Genomic DNA, 27708 nt, shown 5'->3' with positions numbered 1-27708 from the left:
GGGCCCTGTTCAGCGGTGCTTGTCTTGAAGGGCCCTGTTCAGCGGTTCTTGAGACGGCGGGCCCTGTTCAGCGGTGCTTGTCTTGAAGGGCCCTGTTCAGCGGTTCTTGAGACGCCGGGGCCCTGTTCAGCGGTGCTTGTCTTGAAGGGCCCTGTTCAGCGGTGCTTGTCTTGAAGGGCCCTGTTCAGCGGTTCTTGAGACGGCGGGGCCCTGTTCAGCGGTTCTTCACATGTGTCTCCAGGGCTCCAGATCCGGCCAATATCTGGTGTTCACTCGCCATCCGACTTTTCGCTTGCGGGGCCCTCCTGTGCTGGTGTCCCGTGCACGTGGGTGTACTCCTTCACCCCCGGAATGGGTCTGGTGGGGCCCTCCTGGGCAGCTCGCCTGCTGCCGGACTTGTCGGCCGTGCTGCCCTTGCCATCCTTGCCTGATCCTCTGTGTCCCTTGCCTCCCTTTGGAGATGTGCCAGGTGGCACCCCACTTCCTGACGGTGCCAGTGTGGTGCCTGTGGAGGCTGCCGTCTCTGTCCTCTCGCGCCGGCCCTTGCCTTTTTTGTTTTTTTTCCCAGGGGGTGGGCTGGCTGTCCCTTTGCTGCTGGCCGATGTAGCTGCCCTCGAAGGTGGTGGACTCCAATATCCCTGGACTATGGTCCTTGTAGGTCCAGGGCTTGTGGTGGCTGAGGTGCTGATTGGACTTTTACGAGATGGAGGGGGTGGGTCAGGTGATGGAAAGAGGTTAAGTTTGGAGAGGAAAAACTTTTTAGGAGCAATGGGAAGGGTAGGTGCAGTGGGTATGGGAGTGGAGGAAGAGGATGTGGTTGTAGGAGAGTCAAGTGTGCTGTCGTTGGGTGCAGGTGCTTGTGACGGAGGCTGTCGTGAGGTGGATGGCTGTTGGGTGGGTGGCTGCCTGCGTTTGTGTGGTTTGGAAGAGGGGGTGACAGACACACTGGGAGAGGACACAGGGGACGTGTAAATGGCAGTGGGGGTGGTGACTGCACGTGTGCGGAGTGTTCTGGTGGGTGTGCTGGTGATGGACATAGTGGCTGATGAAGTGGTGCATGCAAGTGTGAGTGGAGACGTCACAAGGAGGGAGGAGGGAGACGAGGAGGAGGGGGATACAGAGGAGGCAGTGGCTGTTGGCATGTCTGCATGTGGATGTTGCTTGTGTGAATGCTTGTGGGATGTGTGGTGCTTATGTTTGGATGAGCTGACCTTGGGTGTTGAGGTGTGTGCAGGCAGGTCTGTAGGTGTGTCTGGGATAGGCAGAGGAACAGGGGAGTGGGACTGGGTGGAGGGAGTTGGATGAGGGAGGCAGGAGACAGGGACAATGGCTGCCGTCAGTGCTGAGGCCAGAGCATTGAACGATCGCTGATGGGCAGCCTGACCCGAATGAATGCCCTCCAGGTATGCATTGCTCCGATGCACCTCCCTTTCCACCCCCTGGATGGCATTCAAAAGGGTTGACTGCCCAACAATGAGCGTCCGGAGGAGGTCAATGACCTCCTCACTGAGGGCAGCAGGGGTAACTGGGGCAGGGCCTGAGGTGCCTGGGGCGAAGGAGATGCCCGCCTTGGTGTGCGAGCGGGCACAGGGCGAACGCTGAGGGGCTGCTTGGAGGGCGGAGCTGGTGCGCTGGGTGGCGGCTGTACCTGTTGTTGCGGTGGGCACGGATGTTGCCGCCACCACAAGGGAGCTCCCTTCCGAGGACGTGTCGGTGTCGCTGATGTCTCCACGTGTCCCCGTTGTGGAGCCCCCCTCGCCCTCCGTCTCACTGGTGAAATCAGAGTCCGTAGCATGGCCCTCCGGGGCCATGTGAGATGCAGCTCCCTCGTGCTCCAATGCCACTTCTCCTCCGCCAGATGATGCTAATGCACACATGAACAGGAAGAGCAGACAAAAAAAGGGGGGGGAGAGAAATAAAGACATGTTGAGTGCATGCATTGGCAACACAGTTGGCGGAGAGGACAGACACAGAAGCCCCCTGCACTACGCCGCGCACTTGGGGTACACTACTCAATCAGTGAGACTTGGCCTACAAGCCAATGGATGACATCTTCACACATAGGTGACACAAGGCCATGGATAGGTGTACTTGGCACCCTACATAGGTGGAGGGCGGGGGCACAGGGCCATGCCTTACGGAGGGGACTAGCCTACAGAAATCGCCCTGTCCTAGGGATACCCACATCCCTCCTCCCCCACCCAGACACCTCCACTGCGCGCGAAGATAGCAGAATGTGCTTGTACTCACCCCCTTGTGTTTGCTGTGATGTCCTCACGCGCCCATCCAAATCTGGGTAGGCCACCGCCAGGATCCGAGACATCAGGGGGGTCAATTGACGGGTGGCACCCCTCCTACGTTGGGTGGCCATCCCCAGCAGAGCCTCCGCTGTCTTTCTGCTCCCGCGGCGGATGTCCTCCCACCTCTTGCGGCAGTGGGTGCCCCGTCTGTTGTGGACCCCCAGGGTCCGGACATCCTTGGCGATGGCACGCCAAATGTCGACTTTCTGATGGGCGCTGACCTATGTGACACGTACAGGGAGAGAAAATAAAATATCAACATTTTCTGCATGCTCGATGTGAGTGTCCCCCCATCCCCACCCTTGCCATGTGGCACATGCTCTCATCTGTTGTTTGATGCATGCCTCATACGCTCCCCTCCGCACCTTCGTTCATTCACCCCACTCAACCCAGGCATTGCCCACAAAGCATGGTCCCAGTGTACTAACCTGTTGGTCTGGAGGACCGTAGAGTAGCGCATACTGGGGGAGGACCCCATCCACGAGTTTCTCCAATTCTTCAGAAGTGAAGGCAGGGGCCCTTTCCCCAGTCGCAGCAGCCATTGTCTCTTCCAGACCGAGGTCACAGCAGCACTTGCAGTATAGGTCCTCTCCTGTGGATGATCAGGTCTCGAGTGATTAAGCTGATAGAAAATGGCGGTCACGCCAGCGGCGGTGCGTACCGTGGCCGCCGGCGCACTTCGTCATTGGCTCCTGAAACCCATAGGGTTCTATGTTAACCAATGCGGCTTTGCACCGCGGTCTTCGACCGCCTACCGCCACGGTGTGCCACGCCAGCGCATTGACCTCACATCCCATTGTCACACTTCACAGGTCAGGCAGCCGCCATTTCAAGGGCCCACATGGCTTAATTTCTACTGCGTCACACAGGCCTTGCATTGCCACTCATAGAAGCCATTCAATGCATAGCGAATCGTGTACTGTGCAAGCTGTGGGAACATACCTGGGGTTTGCTTGACTCTGTGCTCCATGTTGTCCTTCCTAGGCACCGTCCGCTGGGACTTGCGAGGAGATGGAGGAATGTTCCCGTGTACAGACCGCTGGTGTACCTGTCGACAATGGAAGAAAGACATGTCATACTGACATACAGACTTGACCGAGCCACTATACAGGAACTGTGTGCCCAGCTGGAGCCAGACCTGATGTCACCCATTCGCCAACCCACAGGGATTCCCCCTCTGGTGCAGGTTTTGTCAGTACTCCATTTTTTGGCAAGTGGGTCATTTCAAACAACAGTGGCCATTTCATCACGGATGTCTTAGCCTATGTTTTCTAAGGTTTTGTCCAGAGTGTTGTCTACCCTGATGAAATACATGCGGACCTACATTGTTTTCCCTGAGGTGGGCGATTTGGCTACAGTGAAGGGTGATTTCTATGCCCTTGGACATATTCCCAACATCATTGGTGCAATTGATGGGACCCATGTGGCTTTGGTTCCCCCCAGTGAAAGTGAACAGGTGTACAGGAACAGAAAAAGTTATCATTCTATGAATGTCCAGGTGGTCTGTTTGGCTGACCAGTACATCTCCCATGTAAATGCCAAGTTCCCTGGGTCAGTGCATGACGCGTACATCATGCGAAATAGCAGCATCCCTTTGTAGGAGGCTGGACTGGCTTGTAGTGAGTACCAAGGGGTACTTGCACCTTGCACCAGGCCCAGTTATCCCTTATTAGTGTATAGGGTGTCTAGCAGCTTAGGCTGATAGATAATGGTAGCTTAGCAGAGCAGCTTAGGCTGAACTAGGAGACGTGTGAAGCTACTACAGTACCACTTAGTGTCATATGCACAATATCATAAGAAAACACAATACACAGTTATACTAAAAATAAAGGTACTTTATTTTTATGACAATATGCCAAAGTATCTTAGAGTGTACCCTCAGTGAGAGGATAGGAAATATACACAAGATATATATACACAATAGCAAAAATATGCAGTATAGTCTTAGAAAACAGTGCAAACAATGTATAGTTACAATAGGATGCAATGGGGAAACATAGGGATAGGGGCAACACAAACCATATACTCCAGAAGTGGAATGCGAACCACGAATGGACCCCAAACCTATGTGACCTTGTAGAGGGTCGCTGGGACTATTAGAAAATAGTGAGAGTTAGCAAAATAACCCTCCCCAAGACCCTGAAAAGTGAGTGCAAAGTGCACTAAAGTTCCCCTAAGGACAAAAGAGTCGTGTTAGAGGAATAATGCAGGAAAGACACAAACCAGCAATGCAACAACTGTGGATTTCCAATCTAGGGTACCTGTGGAACAAGGGGACCAAGTCCAAAAGTCACAAGCAAGTCGTAGATGGGCAGATGCCCAGGAAATGCCAGCTGCGGGTGCAAAGAAGCTTCGACTGGACAGAAGAAGCGGAGGTTTCTGCAGGAACGAAAAGGGCTAGAGACTTCCCCTTTGGTGGACGCATCCCTCTCGCCTTGGAGAGTCGTGCAGAAGTGTTTTCCCGCCGGAAAGACGCCAACAAGCCTTGCTACACGCAAATCGTGCGTTTGGCGTTTTTGGACGCTGCTGGGGCCCAGGAGGGACCAGGAGGTCGCAGATTGGACCTGCAGAGAGAGGGGACGTCGAGCAAGACAAAGAGCCCTCACTGAAGCAGGTAGCACCCGGAGAAGTGCCAGAAACAGGCACTACGAGGATGCGTGAAACGGTGCTCGCCGAAGTTGCACAAAGGAGTCCCACGTCGCCGGAGACCAACTTAGAAAGTCGTGCAATGCAGGTTAGAGTGCCGTGGACCCAGGCTTGGCTGTGCACGAAGGATTTCCGCCGGAAGTGCACAGGGGCCGGAGTAGCTGCAAAGTCGCGGTTCCCAGCAATGCAGCCCAGCGAGGTGAGGCAAGGACTTACCTCCACCAAACTTGGGCTGAAGAGTCACTGGACTGTGGGGGTCACTTGGACAGCGTCGCTGGATTCGAGGGACCTCGTTCGTCGTGCTGAGAGGAGACCCAAGGGACCGGTAATGCAGCTTTTTGGTGCCTGCGGTTGCAGGGGGAAGATTCCGTCGACCCACGGGAGATTTCTTCGGAGCTTCTGGTGCAGAGAGGAGGCAGACTACCCCCACAGCATGCACAAGCAGGAAAACAGTCGAGAAGGCGGCAGGATCAGCGTTACAGAGTTGCAGTAGTCGTCTTTGCTACTATGTTGCAGGTTTGCAGGCTTCCAGCGCGGTCAGCGGTCGATTCCTTATCAGAAGGTGAAGAGGGAGATGCAGAGGAACTCGGCTGAGCTCATGCATTCGTTATCTCAAGTTTCCCCAGAGACAGAGACCCTAAATAGCCAGAAAAGAGGGTTTGGCTACCTAGGAGAGAGGAAAGGCTACTAACACCTGAAGGAGCCTATCACAAGGAGTCTCTGACGTCACCTGGTGGCACTGGCCACTCAGAGCAGTCCAGTGTGCCAGCAGCACCTCTGTTTCCAAGATGGCAGAGGTCTGGAGCACACTGGAGGAGCTCTGGACACCTCCCAGGGGAGGTGCAGGTCAGGGGAGTGGTCACTCCCCTTTCCTTTGTCCAGTTTCGCGCCAGAGCAGGGGCTAAGGGGTCCCTGAACCGGTGTAGACTGGCTTATGCAGAATTGGGCACCTCTGTGCCCAACAAAGCATTTCCAGAGGCTGGGGGAGGCTACTCCTCCCCTGCCTTCACACCATTTTCCAAAGGGAGAGGGTGTCACACCCTCTCTCAGAGGAAGTTCTTTGTTCTGCCATCCTGGGCCAGGCCTGGCTGGACCCCAGGAGGGCAGATGCCTGTCTGAGGGGTTGGCAGCAGCAGCAGCTGCAGAGAAACCCCAGGAAGGGCAGTCTGGCAGTACCAGGGTCTGTGCTACAGACCACTGGGATCATGGAATTGTACCAACCATGCCAGGATGGCATAGAGGGGGCAATTCCATGATCATAGACATGTTACATGGCCATATTCGGAGTTACCATGGTGAAGCTACATATAGGTAGTGACCTATATGTAGTGCACGCGTGTAATGGTGTCCCCGCACTCACAAAGTTCAGTGAATTGGCTCTGAACAATGTGGGGGCACCTTGGGTAGTGCCAGGGTGCCCTCACACTAAGTAACTTTGCACCTAACCTTTACCAGGTAAAGGTTAGACATATAGGTGACTTATAAGTTACTTAAGTGCAGTGTAAAATGGCTGTGAAATAACGTGGACGTTATTTCACTCAGGCTGCAGTGGCAGGCCTGTGTAAGAATTGTCAGAGCTCCCTATGGGTGGCAAAAGAAATGCTGCAGCCCATAGGGATCTCCTGGAACCCCAATACCCTGGGTACCTCAGTACCATATACTAGGGGATTATAAGGGTGTTCCAGTAAGCCAATGTAAATTGGTAAAAATGGTCACTAGCCTGTCAGTGACAATTTGGAAAGAAATGAGAGAGCATAACCACTGAGGTTCTGATTAGCAGAGCCTCAGTGAGACAGTTAGTCACTACACAGGTAACACATACAGGCACACTTATGAGCACTGGGGCCCTGGGTTACCAGGGTCCCAGTGACACATACAACTAAAACAACATATATACAGTGAAAAATGGGGGTAACATGCCAGGCAAGATGGTACTTTCCTACACCCTTATGTGATGGAACACCTACAGAGACACCGTGTGTGGCTAATTGGTGACTCTGGTTACCCCAACCTGTCGTGGCTACTGACCCCAGTGAGGAATCCCCGGACCAGGGCAGAGGAACGGTACAATGAGGCCCATGGGCGGACTAGGAGGGTGATCGAGCGGACCTTCGGCCTCCTGAAGGCCAGGTTTAGGTGCATGCATATGACAGGTGGATCCCTAATGTACTCACCGAAGAAGGTGTGCCAGATCATCGTGGCCTGCTCTATACTTCACAACCTGGCTTTGCGACGCCAGGTGCCTTTCCTGCAGGAGGATGGTCCAGAGGGTGGTGTTTTGGCAGCTGTGGAGCCTGTGGAGAGTGAAGAGGAGGAAGACGACGGGGACGACACAGACAACAGGGACACAGTGATACAACAGTATTTTCAATAACACACAGGTACGAATCAACACCACCATTTTACATGTACTTACAGTCTCCTGCCTCTCTACTGTCTGAGTTTCCCCCCAGTTTATATTAACTGAGTTGTGACTTTCCCGTCCGTTTTCAGAGATGTGGGCCCCACTGCGTGACCTCTGCTTTGTTTGCCCATGGACTACAGCTGTGTGACAGTGGTATGTTGTCATCACAATGTAACTGAACATTTTGGCACCGTTATGTCTAATACATTTGTTCAAAAGTCAAGCAGACTCCAGATAATTTTAGTGCAATAAGTGAATTTATTTAAGTGCTAAATTTAGGGATATGCTTGAAAAACGGTGATGGGTGATGGTGGAGTAATGTCCATGGCAGAGTACAGATTTTCAGTCTCACAGGTGCATTGTCCATATGCCTGTGGAAGGATGGAGCAGGGGCAGTTCAAGGTTGGACAGGGTGACAATGTGGGACAGTGGGATGACATCAGGGGGTATCCTTTGCTGGCGGGGGTCTTGGCATCCTACTCTGTCTTCTTCCTAGATCTCAGGTACCGCTTGTGGGGTGGTTCTTCTTCTGCAGGAGGTGGGGTTCTGGTGGCCTGTTGTTGTGTGGGGGCCTCCTGTCCACTAGCGCCGGCGGAGGTGGTAGGCTGTTCCTGGTCCATGCTAGTGGCAGGGGCCCTTTGTGGTGCCACATGTTCCCGCAATGTGGTGACAATCTGGGTAAGAGCCACGACGATGGTCCCCATTGCGGAACTAATGGCTCGGAGTTCTTCCCTGAACCCCATGTACTGTTCCTCCTGCAGTACCTGGATCTCCTGGAACCTGGCCAGTACCGTAGCCATCGTCTCCTGGGAGCGGTGGTATGCCCCCATGATGGAGGAGAGGGCCTCGTGGAGAGTCGGTACCCTGGGCCTGTCCCCCCCCCCTGTCGCACAGCAGCCCTCCCAGTTCACCTGTTTCCCTGGGCCTCTGTCCCCTGGACTGTGTGCCCACTACCACTGCCCCCAGGTCCCTGCTGTTGTTGGGGTGGTGGGTCAACCTGGGTGCCCTGTAGTGGTGGACACACCGCTGATTGACGTGTCCTGGAGACAGAGGCATGGGCCCGCTGGGTGGGAGCTGTGCTGGTGTTCCCAGAGGGGGGTAGGTCTGCTGTGGCCTGTGGCTGTGTGAGGGGAACCGACTGTCCAGAGGTCCCCGATGGGCCGGGCTGGTCATCTGGGTCCAGGGAGACAGAGCTGCTGTCATCACTGGGGGCCTCTTCTGGGGGTGGGATGGACATTTCTGGACCCTCCTGGGCGGTGTGGTGGCGTTCGGGTCCTGCAGGGGTATAAGAGTATAGTTATTGCTTCTGTGTGTGCCATAGTGTGCAATGGGTGGGTGGCCGTGTACCCCAGTGCTGGCATTCCCTTGTGGGGGCTGTTGTGACAGTGGCTTGTGGGGGAGATGGGTATGTGCAGTGGGCATGCTTTGGTGATGGGTGTCCATGCTTTGTGGACGCATGCAGGGCTAGGTGTTGGGATGGGTGGGTTGTGATGGTGAGCCATTTGCAAGGAGATGGTGTGATGGGGGTGGGGGTATGATTTGGCATGCAGGTGGGGTGGGGGGAATGAAGCAGTGAAGCTTTGACTTACCAGAGTCCATTCCTCCAGCTACTCCTGCGAGGCCCTCAGGATGCAGGATGTGCAAGACTTGCTCCTCCCATGCTGTAAATTCTGGGGGAGTAGGTGGGGGTCCGCCGCCAGTCTTCTGCACCGCAATGTTGTGCCTTGATACCACGGAACGCACCTTCCCCCGAAGGTCGTTCCACCGCTTCCTGATATCGTCCCGATTTCATGGATGCTGTCCCACAGCGTTGACCTTGTCCACTATTCTTTGCCATCGTCCATCTTCCTGGCAATGGTGGTGTGCTGCACCTGTGTCCCGAAGAGCTGGGGCTCTACCCAAACTATTTCCTCCACTATGACCCTGAGTTCTGCGTCAGAAAACCTGGGGTGTCTTTGGGGTGCTATGGGGTGGTGTGGGGTGGTGTATGTGTTGTAGAGTGTGGTGAGTGTGGTGGTGTATGGTGTTTTGTGCGTGGATATTGTGTGGGTGATGTTGTGATTTGCCTCTGTGTGATGGTGTACTCTATTCTGTGCTGTCTCTCTCTGGCCTTCAGTCGCAATTGTGGTCGTAAGGGTTTGTGGGTGATGTGGGTGTGTGTTTTATATTGTAATGGGTGTGTGGGAGTGGTGTATGTATGTGTCTCAGGTGTGTGTATTTTGAATTGTCCAATGTGGCTGTGTTTTGTAAAGGTGTGTGTATTTTGAGCGCGGCGGTGTGTACCGCCAATGGAATACCGCGGTTGAAAGACCGCTGTGGGGATTTGTGGGTCGGAATAGCATGGGCGTATTTCTGTTGGCGTGACGGTGGAGGTTTGGTCATCGCCAGTTTTTTGCTGGCCGTTGGTGTGGTGGACTTTTGTTGTTGTCGGGTTTTTGGCGGTTTGCCAGTTGCGGGTCAGAATGACCGTGGTGGTTTACCGTGACCGCGGCGGTGTTATGGCGGTCTTCTGACCGGCGGTAAGCGCCTTTTACCGCCGAGGTCAGAATGGCCCCCTATGTGTCTTAACTGTGATATCTGTGAGGCAGCTTCCTCCACTCCACAAGTCCACAGGGAACTCCTAAGTGTGTGGAACAAGACATATCGACAGAGTGGTCCAGAAATTCTCTGGCACACAATACCGTTTGCAGCTCTTTGCATTGCTCCTAGTATTAGTCTTAGGATCTTGATAGTGTTAGTCATGAGCGCTCCAATTCTTCAGCTTTCCAGAGCTGAGCAGTCTAGGGCAAAAGGAAGTTCAAAATATGTGCCCCTCAGAATCACAACTTATGTAATCAGGCAGTCACATAATCATTTTTTAAGCCTTTTTAATCTATTTTTTGACGTGCAACCACTGCTCTCCATTGCCACTATCCTGGCATGATAGCTACTAGATTGAGTTTCATGACCTTAATATTTAACGGGCTTCTCATGACCTTATCATCCCACATCCTTTATGGCTAAATACACATTATGTCATATTCCCGACCCCTTGTATATGGAGGTCAGAGAACATTTCCCTGTTGTGAGGATTTGGGGTGTACTGTGGTGTAACATATGGTATGGCTGGGTAGCTCTATGATGCAGTACACTCACAAATACCGTCTTGGGTGCAGTCTGATACATTTACACAACCTTATGCTCATCCCTAGGTAGCTGTGGCATTTACCATCACCAAACAACGAAATAAGAAAGTCAAACTACACAAAAGAAACAAGATAGTAGGTTAGAAAAATAGATTACATTTGTATGCATCTTTAGAGACCTTGATCATCGAAATCCACCAGAAGGTTCTGGAGATGTAGATTTTTGAGGAAATAAATAACTTTAGCATCAACCGCAAGCAAGCATTCATCAACAAAAACTTTAGAAACTTTTGAAAGGTTTGGAAAAGTTAGTTCAGCAACTCCGGCCCGAGTCGGGCGACCAAGTCCGGCAGTACAGAGGTCCAGGGGGTCAGAGAGAATACTTAGGACAATGGTCACAATGCAAATCTTTGGTGGAAACTGGTGTCCCTCTGGGTTGACGAATCCGGTCACAACCAACACTCATGAGTTCAGCAGACACAGGTGCACCTTTTGGCTGTCTCTGAATTGTCATTGGGGGTTCCTGGCATCTGGTAGGGCAAGACTTCTGCTGTGGCTTCCATAGAGGTGACTTGGGCTCCTGCAGCTTTAATATCCCCAGTGCTGCTCTTGGGGGCCAGTCGGGGGATCAGTGTTTCCCCAAGCTAGGCATGCAGAACAGGGTCCAAACTCCACTATCCAAAAGTGTGCAGGTGCAGTCCTTCTGGCATCGCAGCCTCTCTTTGTGTGCTTCCAACGGGTGCAGGGTTGTCTTCCTCTCGTCCTCTTTCCAGATCCAGTGAATACTGAGGGTCATCGTGCCAGAGGTGCCTTTTGATCCCAGGAAAGTGCCCTTAGGGGACCTTGCGGTCACTAGCCAATGGGCTACTGGGTCCCCTCCTACCTCGTGACGAAGTTCCTGTGATGTGTGGCATCTGGCTATCCTATAATGCCACATTCTCACCCCCTTCAAGATTGCACAACCCTTCCTCAGTCGTGAGCAGCAAGGCAGCCCACCCAAGAGGTGTGGCTACCTGGAAACAACACCCCCATGCGAAAACTGGTTTTGTGGCGAGTTTCCCACCTCTATCCCTGTCTCCATACTGTCTACAAAGACAAAAGGCATCCTGCTCAGGGGTGTGTGGCTAGGCAAAAGGCAGCTTCCCTTTAGAAGCACACGTCCGGGCTAATCACCTTGACTGGCCGTCCTGGCAGAGAAGGTGACACCTCGCTGCTACGACACTGCCTTTGTCCTCGAGCCTGGGAGTCGTTTACATGTCTTCACAGGTGGTCAGAACACTGTATGTGTGTACCTCTGTGAGGCCGCTGTACAAGGAGAGCACAGACTGGTCACTTTTCTAAAAGTGGTTAACCATTAATAGTGACATTAATTGTGACCTGAGCATCAGATCGCATTTAATTCATGATTAATTTGATACCTCACATGACCCAATTTGGTAGTCCAAGTCAAAAAGTTAGGGTGTGGGGATGCCACCTGACTACCCTGTGTTAGCCAGTTGGGCTACCAATTTTACCCACAGCAAAATAATAATTTGGAAGTGTTGCTGTCGAGACATATCCAAATATGTATGTCTCACTTAACAGTATATTGCTTCCTGCAATAGGGCTCTCTAGGCCATCCTTATGGGAGACTTACAAATATTGTAAAGTGGTAGGGTGGCTTTGCCTTAATTTAAATGGCAAAGTCGAACTGACAGTGGGAACACTGTCTTTCCAGTCTGCAGTGGCAAGCTGGGAGCCATTTTGGGTCTTGTCAAAGGGTGGCACGAACATTGCTGCAACCGAAAGTGGACACTTTGCCTTTTGTACCCTGGACACCATATCCTAGGGACTTATAAGTAAGTCAGGCCTTGCCAATTGGGTGTATCCAATTCGACATATACTTTGCATCGGGTCACAACCCTGAGGCCTGATTAGCAGGCCGCAGTGCACTTTCACGTTTGAAAGACCAGCAGCATCAGCCCAAGTATACATTGGAGTGACCATGCAAAAAGAGGCATTTCCTTACACCTGTGATGTACTTACAATCGCAAACAATTAAACATGTTTTCAGTTCACTTTTGTACATTATAACTAAGACTTCCAACCACAATGATGTTGTGTTTATTCCACAGTCAAAAATCACTTTCCAAGAGTTTTTCATGCTGAACTACACTGAGAAATTGGGTTACTGATTGACTGGGGTGTGAGCCCTGGTCAAAGAGCAATCACAATCCTAGCCATGGTAAGGCAGAAGCAAACACCACATTAACTCAGCCTCCCTGGTAGCTTAGAACAGAGCAGCCAGGCTTAATTTAAAGGCAATGTGTAAAGTATTTGTGCAACACTTCAAATAGTAACACAGGGAAAACCACACAAAACGTATCACACAGCAGGTTAGGACAATAGAGCTGAATTCAATAAATAAAACAACCAAAATAACAAAAAGCCAATCAGTAGAACCTGAATTAATCATTTTTTTAAGAAAAGTGAAAAAATTACACCTCAAAGCCTAAAGTGCCAACCGTGGCTATCTGGTCATGTTGGACCTGGTCAAAGTCAAAAGTTCAGGCAAACCCCGATGGCATGTAGGTCCGATACAGTCCTAGATTAGGTCTGCTGCAGTTTTACCTTGTCCAGTTTTGTCTCAAGAGTCCCATTCGCATTGGAGAGGGTCGCAAGGAGCAAAGAGGATCGCGGGAGGTTGTTGGCGTGGTTCGAAGAGCAGGCTGGACATCACAGAAGGGTGGGCTGGTGCTTTGATTTGGCGGTCTTACGCGAGCGGGAGATGCTGCTGTACAAAGAGACAGGCTGGTGGCGGCTCACACTGATTTTCGGTGCGAGCAGCATGGTCTTGGTGCAAACAGGCCCATTTGAAGTCACAAAAAGTCTGAAAGCTTGATTTAAGAGCCCATGAGCCACACCAAGGGTCCATGACCGGAGAGGCATCACTTGAGTGTCAGGAACATGCTGCACCTGGGTCCAGGAGCTTTCTGGGGAGCCTTTTATGTCCCTGAGGCTTAGATCAGGAGCCCAGCAAACTAGCCCTTGGAGTAACTCCGAGGTCCTCGGTTCAGGATGAAGTTGCAGGTCCAGTTCTTCCTCCCCAAGCAAGGCAGGCAGCAAGTGAGCACAGCACAGCAGCAGTTCCTTCAGAGAAGCTGCCCAGTAGAGTGGTAGTCCATTCAGCAGCATAGCAGTCCTTCCTAACAAAGCATCCTCAGGTCCAGAAGTATACTGAAGCGGTATTGTTTAAGGTCCAGCAGTTCTAAACAGTTGTGCATTTGAAGTTGGGAGAAGCTTCTAGAGGCATGCCTTTGAAGTGCACAGATGCTCTTCCTTCCCAGCCCTGGCCCAGACTAACTACAGGGGATATGCAGCCCTTGGTGTGGAGACAGGGCACAGCCAGTTTAAGTGTATGATTGGCTGGCCCCAGGTCTTCCCTCCCATCCTGCCAGTGATGGTCCATCCAGTCACACTTAAGCCCCCAATGTGTCTGGCTTTCTAGGAGGAATACACAAAGCCCAACTATCACCAAATGGCTAAGGCAAGAAAAAGGCAACCATAAGGTAGGATTTTAAAACTTGATTCCAGAAACACCAAACCTTTATCCTATGGGAGAGGTAGGCCTTGCAGTAGTGAAAAACGAATTTAAGAGTTTTTGTACCAGATCATCCAAGTCTTAAAAGTATGTGTCCTTCCTTTCAAATACACTGCATTCTGCCATCTGGCCTGTTCAGGGCCAGCCCTATTGGGGACTTATATGCATAAAAAGGGAAGGTTCAGGAGTAGGCAGGACAAAATGACAATGTAAAACTGCACACACCGGCAGCAGTGTCATGGCTGAGACATGTTTTAAGGGCTGCTTAAGTGGGTGGCACAATCGGTGCTGGAGGCCCACTAGTAGCATTTAATTTACAGTCCTTGAGTGCATGTAGTAGAATTTACTAGGGACGTGTAAGTATACCAAGTATGCCAATTGCATATAAGCCAATGGTATTGTGTTTTTAGCTGTGAGCACAAACACTTTATCATTGGTTAGTAGTGGTAAAGTGTGCTGAGTCCTAAGACCAGCGAAAACAAAGTCCGCAACAATAGTAAGTCTGAAGGCAAAAAGTTAGGGGGAAATACTACAAAGGATGCCGGGTCTAACATACACCTAAATGGCTTCCAAATTCTTAACTTACAGAAACACAATCCTATTCAGGGACACGAGCCTATGTGCAAACCCCGTTTAGCCTTAAAATGACCTCCAGTGTTCTATACAGTTTGGTTTATATACATCTTGAAATGTACATGAAAATGCTGACAATCTGCGCCAGGGTTAGCCATGCTACTTGCACCTAGCAGTAAAACTCAAGTTTCTTGAACAGATAGAATTCAGAACCGATAACTGCTTCGTGCAAGTTCCAAGACATTATTACAATTTTCCTCACATTTATGTGTCAACTCCGTGCATATACCTAAGTATGTAAGACATATAGCGCATATATTTTTGAGGGTTTCTAAAGCGCTACCTCAAACTCGAATTTTAATTATTCACTCTATATCTATATTCATTCTAGTATGACGTAGCTGGCAAAATGGCTCAGTGAGTTTACATTTGCCACTGACATCGGTTATCTGGCGGTCAGTAGTTTAAATGCCAGGAAGGCCAACCAAGCCTTCCATTCTTTTGAGGTATTTAAAACTGTTATTTGCGCTAGAAACAGTGGTTCTGTGGTATGAACTTATGTATGATAATGAATGAATAAAGCATTTATCAATGCAGAGTTTACTGGGTAAGCAGCTTGGCTCTTTAGTAGAAAGCATTTACTGAGCCAATGTTAAAAGAACAATATAATAACTTGTACCAGACCATGTTAATTACCCCAAATTCTATAAAAAGATGCATTTTCTTTATCTCTTCTGGAACGTACTGTGCCCAGGATTGGATCTAACACGAGCAGGCTGTCGAAACCTAGGCTTTGATGCCATGGCTATAAGGGATTTTCCTCCAAGACAAATGTACCTAAAACAAGGAATCACTGCCAAAACAATGGAGGATGATTGAAGAATTTGCCTCGGCTGCTTGTTTAAAATGGAAGCCTTAATAGCTGAAGCACTCGCATACCCGTATAAAATTAGGCTTACCTAGCTTTCATAATATGGTCAAATGTAGGCAGAACATCTGCAAGTCTGACAGCAGAATTCTGCATCCTCTACAGTCTTGCCAAATATTTTCCTCAAAGACCAAAGTAGTAGTCATTCTCTTAATCTAATCACCTAAAAAGGATGGGCGCTGGTACCAACTTTGCTCGAGCGTCTTGTGGGATTACCATATAAGTCTTCTTCAGAAGTTTAAACCGCAATTAGCAGGGAGGTACCTGTGCCTCAAGAGAAAGTTCTCTACTTTATAACTCAAATTTTTCACTATTAGAATGCCATTCTTAATTCTCATAATCCAGATGAGGTGCATGTAATATGGCAGGTATTCACTGGATTTATCGCAGATGGTGCCTGTGGCCCGCCTGCAGTGCATCAGCACTATTAATTATTAGGATCAGTGGCCCTTACACATGCTCAGAGTTTCAGCTCAAGGGCTGGATCACAACCCTCTACAAAGATGGTGTAAAACCAAGTGAAAAATGTGCAAAAATGCTGATAAATGATTGCAAAATAAGCTCCATCCAGCCCCAACATATTCTAAGTAAAAATGACTCCCAAAGCAGTTTTAAAAGTGAACAAATCTGGTTTAACCCCTTCGCTGCCAGGCCTTTTCCCCTCCTCTGCCAAGTCTTTTTTTGGCTATTTGTGGTAGTTCACACTTAGGCCCTCATAACTTTTTTGTCCACATAAGCTATCCACGCCAAATTTGAGTCCTTTTTTTCCAATATCCTAGGGCTTCTAAAGGTACCCAGAGTTTGTGGGCTCCCCTGGAGGAGACCAAGAAATTTGCCAAAATACAGCTAAAATTTGTTTCTTGGGGGACAAATGGGACGGAAGTGCTGTTGAAGAAGGCATGTGTTTTTTTCCCTGCAAATGGCATCAACAAAGGGTTTGTGGTGCTAAAATCACCATCTTTCCAGCTTTCAGGAACAGGCAGACATGAATCAGAAAACCCAATTTTTTAACACAGTTTCAGCATTTTACTGGGACACACCCCATTGTGACTATTTATTTGTGCTTTGAGCCCCCTTCTAGTTAGGGACAGAAATGAGTGTGAAACCAATGGTGGATCCTGGACAGCTAAACATTTCTGAAAAATAGACAAAATTCTGAATTCAGCGAGGTGTCATTTGTGAAGATTGTTCAAGGTTTTCCTACAGAAAGTAACAGCTGAAATAAAAAATAATATTGAAATTGAGTTGAAAATGGGCACAAGATAAGGTGTTGAGAAGCAGTGGGTTATTTGCACACCTCTGAATTCGAGGGTCCCCATACTAGCATTTGAATTACAGGGCATTTCTCAAATAGACGTCTTTTTTACACACTGTCTTACATTTGGAAGGAAACAATGTAGAGAAAGACAACGGGCAATAACACTTGTTCTTCTATTCTGTGTTCCCTCAAGTCTCCCGATAAAAATGGTACCTCACTTGTGTGGGTAGGCCTAGTGCCCGCAACAAGAAATGCCCATAACACAACGTGGACACATCACATTTTTCTAATGAAAACTGAACTGTTTTTTGCAAAGTGCCTAACTGAAGATTTTGGCCTCTAGCTCAGCCGGCACCTAAGGAAACCTAGCAAAACAATACATTTGTGAAAACTGGACACCTAGGGGAATCCAGAATGGGTTTACTTGTGGGGCTCCCTCCAGGTTCTGGCACCCAGAATCTTTTGCAAACCTCAAAAAACACACTTTTCCCTCTCATTTTGGTGATGGAAAGTTTTGGAATCTGAAAGGAGCCACAAACTTCCTTCCACCCAGCATTCCCCCAAGTCTCCCAATTAAAAATGGTACCTCACTTGTGTGGGTAGGCCTAGTGACCGCAACAGGAAACAACCCAAAACGCAACATGAACACTTCACATTTTTACATTGAAAACTGACATGTTTTTTGGGAAGTGCCTAGCTGTGGATTTTGGGCTGTAGCTCAGCTTGCACTTAGGGAAATCTACCAAACCTGTGCATTTTTTTTAAACTAGACTCCTAGGGGAATCCAAGATGGGGAGACTTGTGGGGTTCTCACCAGGTTCTGTTACCCAGACTCCTTTGCAAACCTCAAAATTTGCCCAAAAAACACTTTTTCCTCACATTTCGGTGACAGAAAGTTCTGGAATCTGAGAAGAGCCACAGATGTCCTTCCACCCAGCGTTCCCTCAAGTCTCCCGATAAAAATTGTACCTCACTTGTGTGGGTAGGCCTAGTGCCCGCGACAGGAAATGCCCCAAAACACTATGTGGACACATCAAAATTATCAAATACAAAACTACCTGTTTTTGAGGGGGTGGAGGGGGTACCTGCGTTTTTGGTCCTGGGCTCAGCAGCCATATAGGGAAACTACCAAACCCAAACATTTCTGAAAACTAGACACCTGAAGGAGTCCAGGGAAGTGTGACTTGCGTGGATCCCCCAGTGTTTTCTTACCCAGAATGCCCTGCAAACCTCAAATTTGGCTAAAAAAACAAAAAAATCAAATTTTCCTCACATTTCTGTGTGGGATCACCCACTGGCACAAATTTCCTACCACCCAACATTCCACTTCTCCTGATAAAAATGATACCTCACTTGTGTAGGTGGGCTAAGTGCCTGTGACAGGGAAGGGCCAAAAACATGTCGAAATTGAGAGGGAACCAAGGCGGGCCCAAAAGGGCACTTAAAATAAAAAAATAAAATGTTTTTATGCTGACAAGTGAGGCAGAATTTTTATCGCTATAGATGCGACAATGCTGGGTGGTAGGAATTTTGTGGATTCCTGCAGATTCCGAAGGTTCCATCACAAAAATGTATGGAAAATGCATGATTTCAAGCAAAGTTGGAAATTTGCAGGGCATTGTGGGTAAGAAAATGGTGTGGGGTGCATGTGAAGTACACCACCCTGGACTCCCCTAGATGTTTAGTTTTCAGATGTGTCTAGGTCTGGCAAAAAAAAATTGGTGGCAGCATACCATAGTCCAAAAAGCACAGCCCTCACCATTCCAAGTGGGACAATTTTGAGAATTAGATAAAGTTCTCTTGACCCAAATGTAAAACGAAAATCCCAAATAATCAAATGTCCTCTTGCTTGCTGTTGGGATGAGATGCTTTAGTTTGCAGGGGGGGGGGGGGGTTTGGGAGGGGTGTGAAAGACTGTTACCCCCTTCAATTGGGGTGGGAGGCATAACCATGCCAATACTGGCTGGCAGCCCCCACCCCTCTATTTCTTTTTTATTCCCTGGCATCTTGTAGGCTTTCTGCCCCCTCCAAAGTACCCCAGTGGTGGATCGGGGGTAATTACCCCATCTGCCCACCGGTGGGCAGAACAACTTTGGCCATACCCCCACCCTCTGTTTAAAAAAATTCTTCCCTGGTGTCTAGTGGGCTGATCTGCCCCCAAGGTGGGCAGAAATGGTCAACAGTAATGTGCCCCGATGGGGAGCGACCCTTGCCCAAAGGGCCACGCCCCCCAAAACAAAACACACAGACGACAATCCCTGGTGCCTGAGTGTTTTCTGCCCCCCTTGGGGCAGAAATGGCCTAAAATATTATGCCCCCATGGGGAACGGCCCTTCCCCAAGGAGCCACTCCCCTTATGTCAAATTTGTTGCAGTTTCAGAAATAAATGACTGTCTTTTCACAGTGATATAGAGGTGATTTTTAATTGCAGATGTGGATGCCACCTGCAGCGACTTTGATTTTGGAACAGCTCTACACATTGCTGCGAACAATTTGTGCACAAGTGCGGTCAAAAGCTTATTGGAACATGGAGCTAACCCTGCTTTTAGAGTAAGTTCTAGTGATAGGTTTATTTATTATTTAATCTGTTACTAAAATTGCAAAGGTGCTGGCCTTGTGCTTTGGAATGCTGTGTGGCATTTTACCGAACTGTCTATGGAAGCCATCAACTTCATTCATGTAATGCTCATGCTTTGATGCTTTAGATTCCTTTGTCTGCAGCACAGTTAAATTGTTTTGAGTTGGGTGTCAGGATGTGATACCCTTAGGGCAGGGCTGTCCCTCGTAGGGCGCAATATGTGCCATATTTTCATGATATCTATAGAAGATACTGTAGATTTTCCTAGTAATTTATGACGGAAAGTCTTAATTTTATTAAAGACACGGAGGCGAATATTATGTGTTCTTTTCTTACTTTATTTTTAAATAGCAGCAGTCAAGAACTACAGTTCCCAATAGGAATAGCAACAGGCTGTCCAATGGGAGCAAAACAAGGAACTAAGCTAGGCCAATCAGAAGAGGCCATCAACCATACCCTTGACTGCAAGCAGCCCTCTTTTCTTGAGCGAGCTAGTCATAAAACAGTGGGTAAATAAGACCAACAATTGCCAAAGCCAAGGAAACGGAACAAAAGTCTTGAACCACAGCGATGAACCGAGAGGTCGTTGAAGAAGGAAGATGATCTCGAGGAAGTTGCCAGGACAAGTCCGGAGGTTTCTTTTTGAAGACGGAGAGGATGGAGCCAGCGGCGTTATCCGGAAGCTGGAGGCAATGCAGGAGTCGCTGGGAGGGAGACAGAAAGTACATATTAATGAAGGTACTGCAGTGGAATAATATTCGCTTCCGTGTCTTTAATAAAATTAAGACTTTCGGTCATAAATTACTAGGGAAATCTACATTTTATGTCAAGACCGGAGGCTCTATTATGCGAGTTTAAAGCTTGGCAATAACCAAAGAAGAGGCAGTTCTAACAGGTTTACAATAAAAAGTTTTGAAAACATTGTCGTTAGACCAATCTGCTGACCTGAGAATGTCCTCTAAACTGGACCCCAGGGCGAAGGCTTTGGAGGCCATAGCTCCCCTGGAAGAATGGGCTCCGAAAACGGAGGTATCATTCCCTGCCAGGGACATAATCCATTTAACCCAACGAGCCAAAGTTGCAGAAGACACTGGATTGTGAGGTTTGCGAAAAGAGATCAACAATTGATTGGAAGAGGACGTTCTCAGGTCACCAGTTCTTTTTTCATGTTCCTTTAAACAAAGACCTACGCACAGTTTTGGTTTGTCGGGAAAGAAAGGATAGAAGACAGAATGTAAATTAGTTTTGGTGCGTTTAGAAATATGGAACAAAACACCTGGGGGTAAAAACTGACGGGCGGACGCGTCTAAAGACTTAACATCCGACACCCTTTTGATAGAAATCAAACACAGTAACATAGTAAGCTTGGCGGAAAGCATTTTAAGAGATAGGTTTGAATTGTCTGGCCAGGAAAGGAGTAAATTCAAGACAAGAGAAACATCCCAGACATGGGAATATTTGGCAGTTGGAGGTCTCAATAGTTTCACACCTTTTAGGAGAAGGCATATTAAAGGATGAATACCGATTGGATTGCCATCAATATTCGCGTGGTTCATGGATATAGCAGATCTATAAAGGTTTATTGTCCGATAGGATTTGCCTATACCTTCCTGGGCAGCTAGAAAATTGATAATTAAATTTAAATCTGTTGAAAAGGGATTGACACGTTTTCCAACACACCAGCCTGACCAAAGAGACCTTGCTGATCTGTAGGCTCGCCTTGTGCCTGGAGCCCATGCGTTATTGATGAACTCCGAAGCTTCTGACGAAATAGAGAAGGACTGTTGGGAAGACCGGAAATGTTCCAAGCTGCCAGGGTTAGTGATTTGTTGAGAATGAGATTGTGGGGACGCCCGAAAGGATCTAGGAGAAGGGACGGAAACATCGGGAGTAAGATTGGAAAGTCTACCGTTAACTCGAGGAGGGGTGGAAACCAGACTTGTGATTGCCAGAAAGGAACTACCAGAACAAGAGACGCCTTTTGACGTCTGACCTGATTCAAAACTCTGTTGACTAGAATGAAAGGAGGGAAAGCATAATTGAAGGACCTGGACCAATCTTGGAGGAAAGCGTCCGTAGCGGTGGCTAGAGGGTCCGGACGCCAACTGAAGAAGTGTGGCAGCTGAGTGTTGAGTCTGGATGCAAAGAGATCTATCTGAAAAGGACCCCATTTTCTTCTGATTTGGAGAAAAACTGAGCGGTGTAGCTTCCAGTCGCTGGAATCCGTGAGATGGCGCGAGTGCCAGTCTGCATTGGAATTCAAGGAGCCTGGAAGATATTCGGCTAGAAGGGAAAAGTTGTGGGACAGACAAAATTCCCAGAGGCTCTTGGCCAGAAGCGCAAGGGGTCTGGACCTTGTGCCTCCTAAGTGGTTGATATAACGAACTGTGGAAATATTGTCCATACGGAGTAGGATGGAGCATCTTGCTCTGTTTTTTGTAAAGCTTCTGATTGCAAAGGAGCCTGCAAGAAGCTCTAAACAATTTATGTGCAATCTGGACTCCTCTGCGGACCATATACCTCCAGTCGATATCTAACCACAGCGGGCGCCCCAGCCCGTGAGACTTGCATCTGATTCTAACACAAGATCGAGCACAGAGGGGAAAATGGATCTGACGTTCCAAGCCTCTAAATGGGATATCCACCATTGAATCTCCATGTGAGATTCTTGATCTAGAGCCACGAGGTCGGAAAAGGCCAAACCTCGGCGGAGATGAAGGATTTTGAGACGCTGGAGGGCGCGGTAGTGAAGTGGTCCTGGAAAAATGGCCTGTATCGAAGAGGAGAGAAGGCCAACGACTCTTGCAAGAGCTCTGAGGGAAATAGAGTCTTTTTGAAGTGTAAGAACCAGCTCCTTTTTGATTGCGGAGACTTTGGCACGAGGAAGGAAAAGAGAGGCCGATACTGAGTCTATCTGGAAGCCCAGAAATTCTATTTGTTGCGAAGGAATCACCACGGATTTTTCGCGATTTATAAGGAAACCGAGATCTGTGAGGAGAGTGGATGTTATCTGGAGATGGGATAGTAGGGAAGACTTGCTCTGGTGCATGATAAGGATATCGTTGAGATAGATAATAAGTCTGATGCCCAGAGATCGAAGGTAGGCCACGACCGGTTTAAAAAGTTTTGTGAAGCACCAAGGTGCCAACGATAGACCGAAAGGAAGGGAGGAAAAGTGATAAGTTTTTGCATCTCAATGGAATTGTAAATATTTTTTGTGAGAAGGATGAATAGGAATTGTCAGATATGCATCTTGCAAATCTAGTCTGACTAACCAATCGAATTGGAGTAAAATATCCCTGAGATGGATGATGGTTTCCATCTTGAAGTGTCGATAGACGACAAATTGGTTGAATGCTTTTAGGTTGATTACAGGTCTTAGTTTTTTGTTCTTTTTGTGGACGAGGAAAATAGAGCTGAGGAAACCGGTAGGATCTGGGGTGCAAGAGTGGATGGCATTTTTGTTTAATAGGGATTGAATTTCTAAAGAAATTAGAGAGGACATTTCGAGAGAGAATTTTGGAAATGGCGGGAGATAGGACTGGCAAGGGGGATAAAGGAGTTCGATATGATATTCCTGAATAGTGGATAGAACCCATGGGTCTGAAGTAATTGACTTCCATTTTTGAAGGAAAAAACGAACACGACCTCCCTCGGGAAGGCCAGAAAGTTGGCTTACCTTGGTTATTGGGCATCCTGGAGAAGCGTTGTCCACGATTGTGGAAACCCCTTGATCTTTGGGGGTAAAAGTGGGGTTTAAATTCTTGGGAATAGGACCCGAAGGAGTTGGGATAGCCCCTTGAGCCTTGATTCCGGGATGCGCGGCCGGTAAAGCGGCTCCTACCTCTACCGGCCCGGGCAAAAACCCGTTGGTTGAAGACCTTTTTTAATGATTGTTGGGCCTTGTCCAGAGACGAGAAGGTAGAAACGAAACGACTAAGGTCCTTAATAAATGAATCCCCGAAGAGTTTGCCATCGGCCTGGATGCCGGGATCTCGAGTAGCTAGGTTAGCCAGTTTGGGGTCCATTCTGAGGAGGAGACCCTTGCGTCTCTCATGAATAATTGCCGAGTTCGCATTGCCCAAAAGGCAAAAGGCCCTTTGAATCCAGAGGGAAAGGTCCAAGGGGTCGATTGGGGTATCCTCCAATCTTGCTGATTCCGCTAAGTCGAAAATTCTTGCCAAAGGCCCGACAACGTCCAGAAGTTTATCCTGGCACGTGGTCCAGGCCTTGTCTACCCCCTTACGGGGATCTTTACCGAATTTGGTAAAAAACGTAATGAGTGACTCTTCAATAACTGGAGTTACAGTAATGTTAGACTCCAACAAAGGTCTAGGACACTCAGATTTTAGTTTGGAGCGCGTCTGCTTATCTAGAGATAGACGCAAGAAGAAATATATTCACCCACGTGGTCCAACGGGAGCCACTCGGTTGAATTAGGATGGTGAATCAAAGACGGATCGAACATGGGAATACCCTCTGAATCAACCACATTGGCGGAGGGACCACCGGAAGAAAGTTTGATACGTTTTGGAGGAGGAGAGGATGGGGAAAACGTATCATCAGGATTATCGGATTGGGATAAATCGTCCATGTCCTCATCATCTGTGTCCAAAATTTTTGAGATAACAATCTTTTTTGGCGCAGGAATGTGTTTCGTTTTTGATTTACATTTCAAAAGTGACGCCGTTTTTTTGGCGGTATTCCCCTCCTTCATAGGAGGCCGGGGAGGAACCAAGTCCTCATTCTGGTGTGAGGCAAGCTCACTTTCTGCTTGTGCGCCTTTACTTGATTTGAAAGTAGTTATTTTTCGTTTTCTGCCTTCCCCCGCAGAATGGGCCAAAGAATTGGACACCATGGACATAACCGAATTCTCAATGTTTTTAGACATTTTATCCATTGATGCTTTTAATGCATGTTTTACTGAGGATTGAATAAAATTACTTAAATCCTGTTTGAATGATTCCTCATCCGAATCGGGCCTCAGAGGTGAACTATCAAGTTCCATCATGAAATTTACAGCAGAGCAATAACCCAGAAGGAGATTTGGAAACTGTTAGGCAGGAAGGGGTTAACAAGAGCAACACGTTCTCTGGACAGAACCCGGCTCCTCCCCGAGGGCGGGGACGAAGGAGTGAGCCGTTCGGGGGTTGGAGAGTTGAGCCGGCACGTCGGACTGAGCAGAGCGAAGAGGACCGGCTTTCATGGAGAGCGTCCCGAGCAGTTAAATCAACTCGCGAAGGTGAGAAGAGAGCTCCGTTTGTCAGACGCGCGAAGGCTCAGAAGCGCGCTGACAGAAAACGGAGTACTGGGCAAATAGAACGCGCAACGGTTGGCGCGCGAGCTGAGAATAACGGTTGCACGGAGGTGGGGGGAGTGAGGGGGGTACCCCGTAGGTCGCAACAAGCACAAATATTAATATAACAATAAAGCAGTAACGAAATAGTAAGCTAGACAACACTACTATATAAACTGCATTAAATAAACAGAAAGACCGAAAGAGTATACTTATCTTGACTGCGAGCAGCAAGAAAAGAGGGCTGCTTGCAGTCAAGGGTACACTCTACCCTTGATGGCCTCTTCTGATTGGCCTAGCTTAGTTCCTGTTTTTGCTCCCATTGGACAGCCTGTTGCTATTCCTATTGGGAGCTGTAGTTCTTGACTGCTGCTATTTAAAAATAAAGTAAGAAAAGATCGCATAATAGAGCCTCCGGTCTTGACATAAAATTTTACACACAGTGTATCTAAATTAGAATCATCTTTGTAGTCAGTGGTTATCCTGATAACCTGGCATGGATCTTTCCCTCCTGGACCTGCATTTGAGTTGTTTCATGAATGATAAGTCTGCTGTGTGATGAGTACGTGTGATAGAGAGTTCACGCCCCATGATTTTATAGGTCTTGCCTTTCAAGATTGTTGACCAGGCACATTGTTACACATGGAGTGAGATTGGAGCCAACCACTTGCTCATGATTTGCTGGTTTTCTTGACTATCTCCGTTGTCTCCTTTGGATTCAGTGGCTTTCTTCCCTGCTCTTGTGTTCATCCAGCCCAGTAGCATGTAGCTCAGTGCTTAATTTGTAAAAAGACATAAGTGCTAGGACCTTCGTCAGGAGGTCACTGCTGCTTGCACCACCTATTGCCCCTGGCAGCTCTGCCCAGGAGGGTAACAACACAACTATTAACCATCCCACTCCTAGAAGTGTGGCAATTCAGACTATTCCAGGCCCGCAAAGCTATAAGAATGGCTTGGGTGGCAGGCATTAGTCATGTTTAATATGTTTTAAATTAATAAATAATGGTTATAATGCTTCTCTTTAAATTAGACAGATGGTGCCACTGTCTGCACACTGTCATAAGTGCAAGTGTTGGCAATTTTGTGGCAGTGTCAAGCACCAGAAAGCACCGGATCAAATTACGCACTAATGTAGGTCTCACATCTTTTTGATTGACTCACTCGTGTCCTTCTTTTGCTGACATTGTTTGCATTCACGGAATTACTTTATTTTTATTTAAGCACTCCATGTGTTTTCTTGCTCTCTCCCCCACGTCTCGGCCCTTCACCATGCTCCCATCTTGTTCTCTCTGTGTTGTTACCCCCAACTTCCACCATCTCATCCATTGCTTCCCGTGCCACTCCCCAGCCCTTCAATTTTTTTAAATGCTTTCTCCCTATGCCAGGTCCTCTGTTGCTTTCCCACCTCTCCCTACTTCTTACACCCATACGCCTACCAACTTTATTTTATTAAGCTTTTGTTTGCCTGCTGCGTTCATCTTAAAGTTAGTTTTTACCAATTTCAAGATGTCCGTCCTGGAATGTGCGTGCACATCGGGTCTGAGGAAATGGGTTTGTATTATTTGAACAAACCCATTCAAACACTGTCCGGCAGTAGATCTGCACAAATCCTTGTCAGCTTTCTTTGAATCATTTGTTTGAATGTTACGAATGCATTCAAATATGGTAACATGGACACACCCACATCCAGCTTTGAATGCTTTTCTAATGTTTGGAAAACCCAATTCAAATATGGCCACCACTGATCATTCCATTGAGCTTCTGTTATCATGTGTTCCCCCAGGATCTGGGACGTGCTTTAATTCTCTCTTTGCTCAAGTGACCCGCATTAGATAACTGATCCATCAAATCTTAGTCTGATCCCCCAGCTTTCCATCACTTTTCAAGCTTTTGTAGGCTGCTGCTAGCAGGCATTAGCAACTTCCTTCTGAGTCTTCAGGCGTCTTGACAACTTAGTCTGGTTTCCTGTAGGGCAGAGGGACGTAATCAGTCTTGCCTTAGTTGATAGATGACGCAAGGATGCCAGTGTATGTTCACAGTGTTGGTCCTTTGATCTTGCTGTCAGCTACCATGGACCTCTTGTATCGTAGGCACTCACTGAACTTATGACTGGGCACTGTTCCTTTCTTTGAGACCAATTCCAGTTGTGACATTTATCACCCTGTGAATAATTGTCTTGTGCTATTCCCAGTGTTTTCCCTTTGACTTTTTATCTTCCGCCACAGTTTCTTAACCTGTACATCGTCTTCCTGCGGGCCTGGTTTAGATGCTATCCTATATACAAGTAATAAGATGATGGAAGGAATGCTTGACTTAATCTCAGCCAATAGAGATCGCGCAGTCACATTCCAGAACACCTGACAGTAGGGGCACAACTAGACACAAACTTTTGGGGGAGAAAGGGTGGTTAACAGGTCTACCATTGGAGGCGGGTTAATACTTCAAACAATGGGGGGCACAGCTATCCTTGATCCAATACAAGAACATAGAGTGATAAATTGATGGCACATTTTAAACATATTGGTTAACTCTGATAGGATAACAATATGCATGTTTTAGTGGATTTGACAGTATACTTACAGACATCTTTAAAAAGGGCAATGAGTGGTTTGACAGCTAAAAAAACAGCTTTTACAGCTTTTCATACATAGCACTTTAATACTAGTTTCCACCAAGCTACAAGGCGATGTCCTGTTTTGACAGTTATCCATAAATTTCTTTGTTGAAAGGACAGTGACCTCATGAAATATTTTTAATTCTATCTCCAGAAAGATCCTCCTACCTTACTGTTGACCAGAGGTATGCTTTTCAGGCTCCTCTTCAGAACTTTGCAACATATGCTTAATTGAGACCGCATAGATGTACAGGTCTCTGACTATGAGGCTTAGTGGTTTAACATACCTGATTTTGGCATGTGTGACTGGTAAGTCTCAGGTTTGATTCCTCATGCATTTTTCATTCCTCCTGAAATTGAATGAATGAGTGCCAAACAGATGACAATATTTACAACGTTTAATTAT

The 27708-nt window shown here is 48.0% G+C and overlaps 1 protein-coding gene across 2 annotated transcripts in view; it reads left to right on the top strand.

Moving 5' to 3' along the window:
* CLIP4 (CAP-Gly domain containing linker protein family member 4) overlaps positions 1-27708 on the top strand; it is a 243447-nt gene that overhangs the window by 127801 nt on the left and 87938 nt on the right. For both annotated transcript variants that reach the window (XM_069236201.1, XM_069236200.1), the window contains exon 6: positions 19246-19364. In XM_069236201.1, coding sequence (XP_069092302.1) covers positions 19246-19364 — 119 coding nt within the window. The remainder of the gene's footprint in view (positions 1-19245; positions 19365-27708) is intronic.

Source organism: Pleurodeles waltl, chromosome 5 (genome assembly GCF_031143425.1).
Source record: "Pleurodeles waltl isolate 20211129_DDA chromosome 5, aPleWal1.hap1.20221129, whole genome shotgun sequence".
NCBI lineage: Eukaryota > Metazoa > Chordata > Amphibia > Caudata > Salamandridae > Pleurodeles > Pleurodeles waltl.
This window is presented reverse-complemented; position numbering and strand designations above follow the sequence as displayed.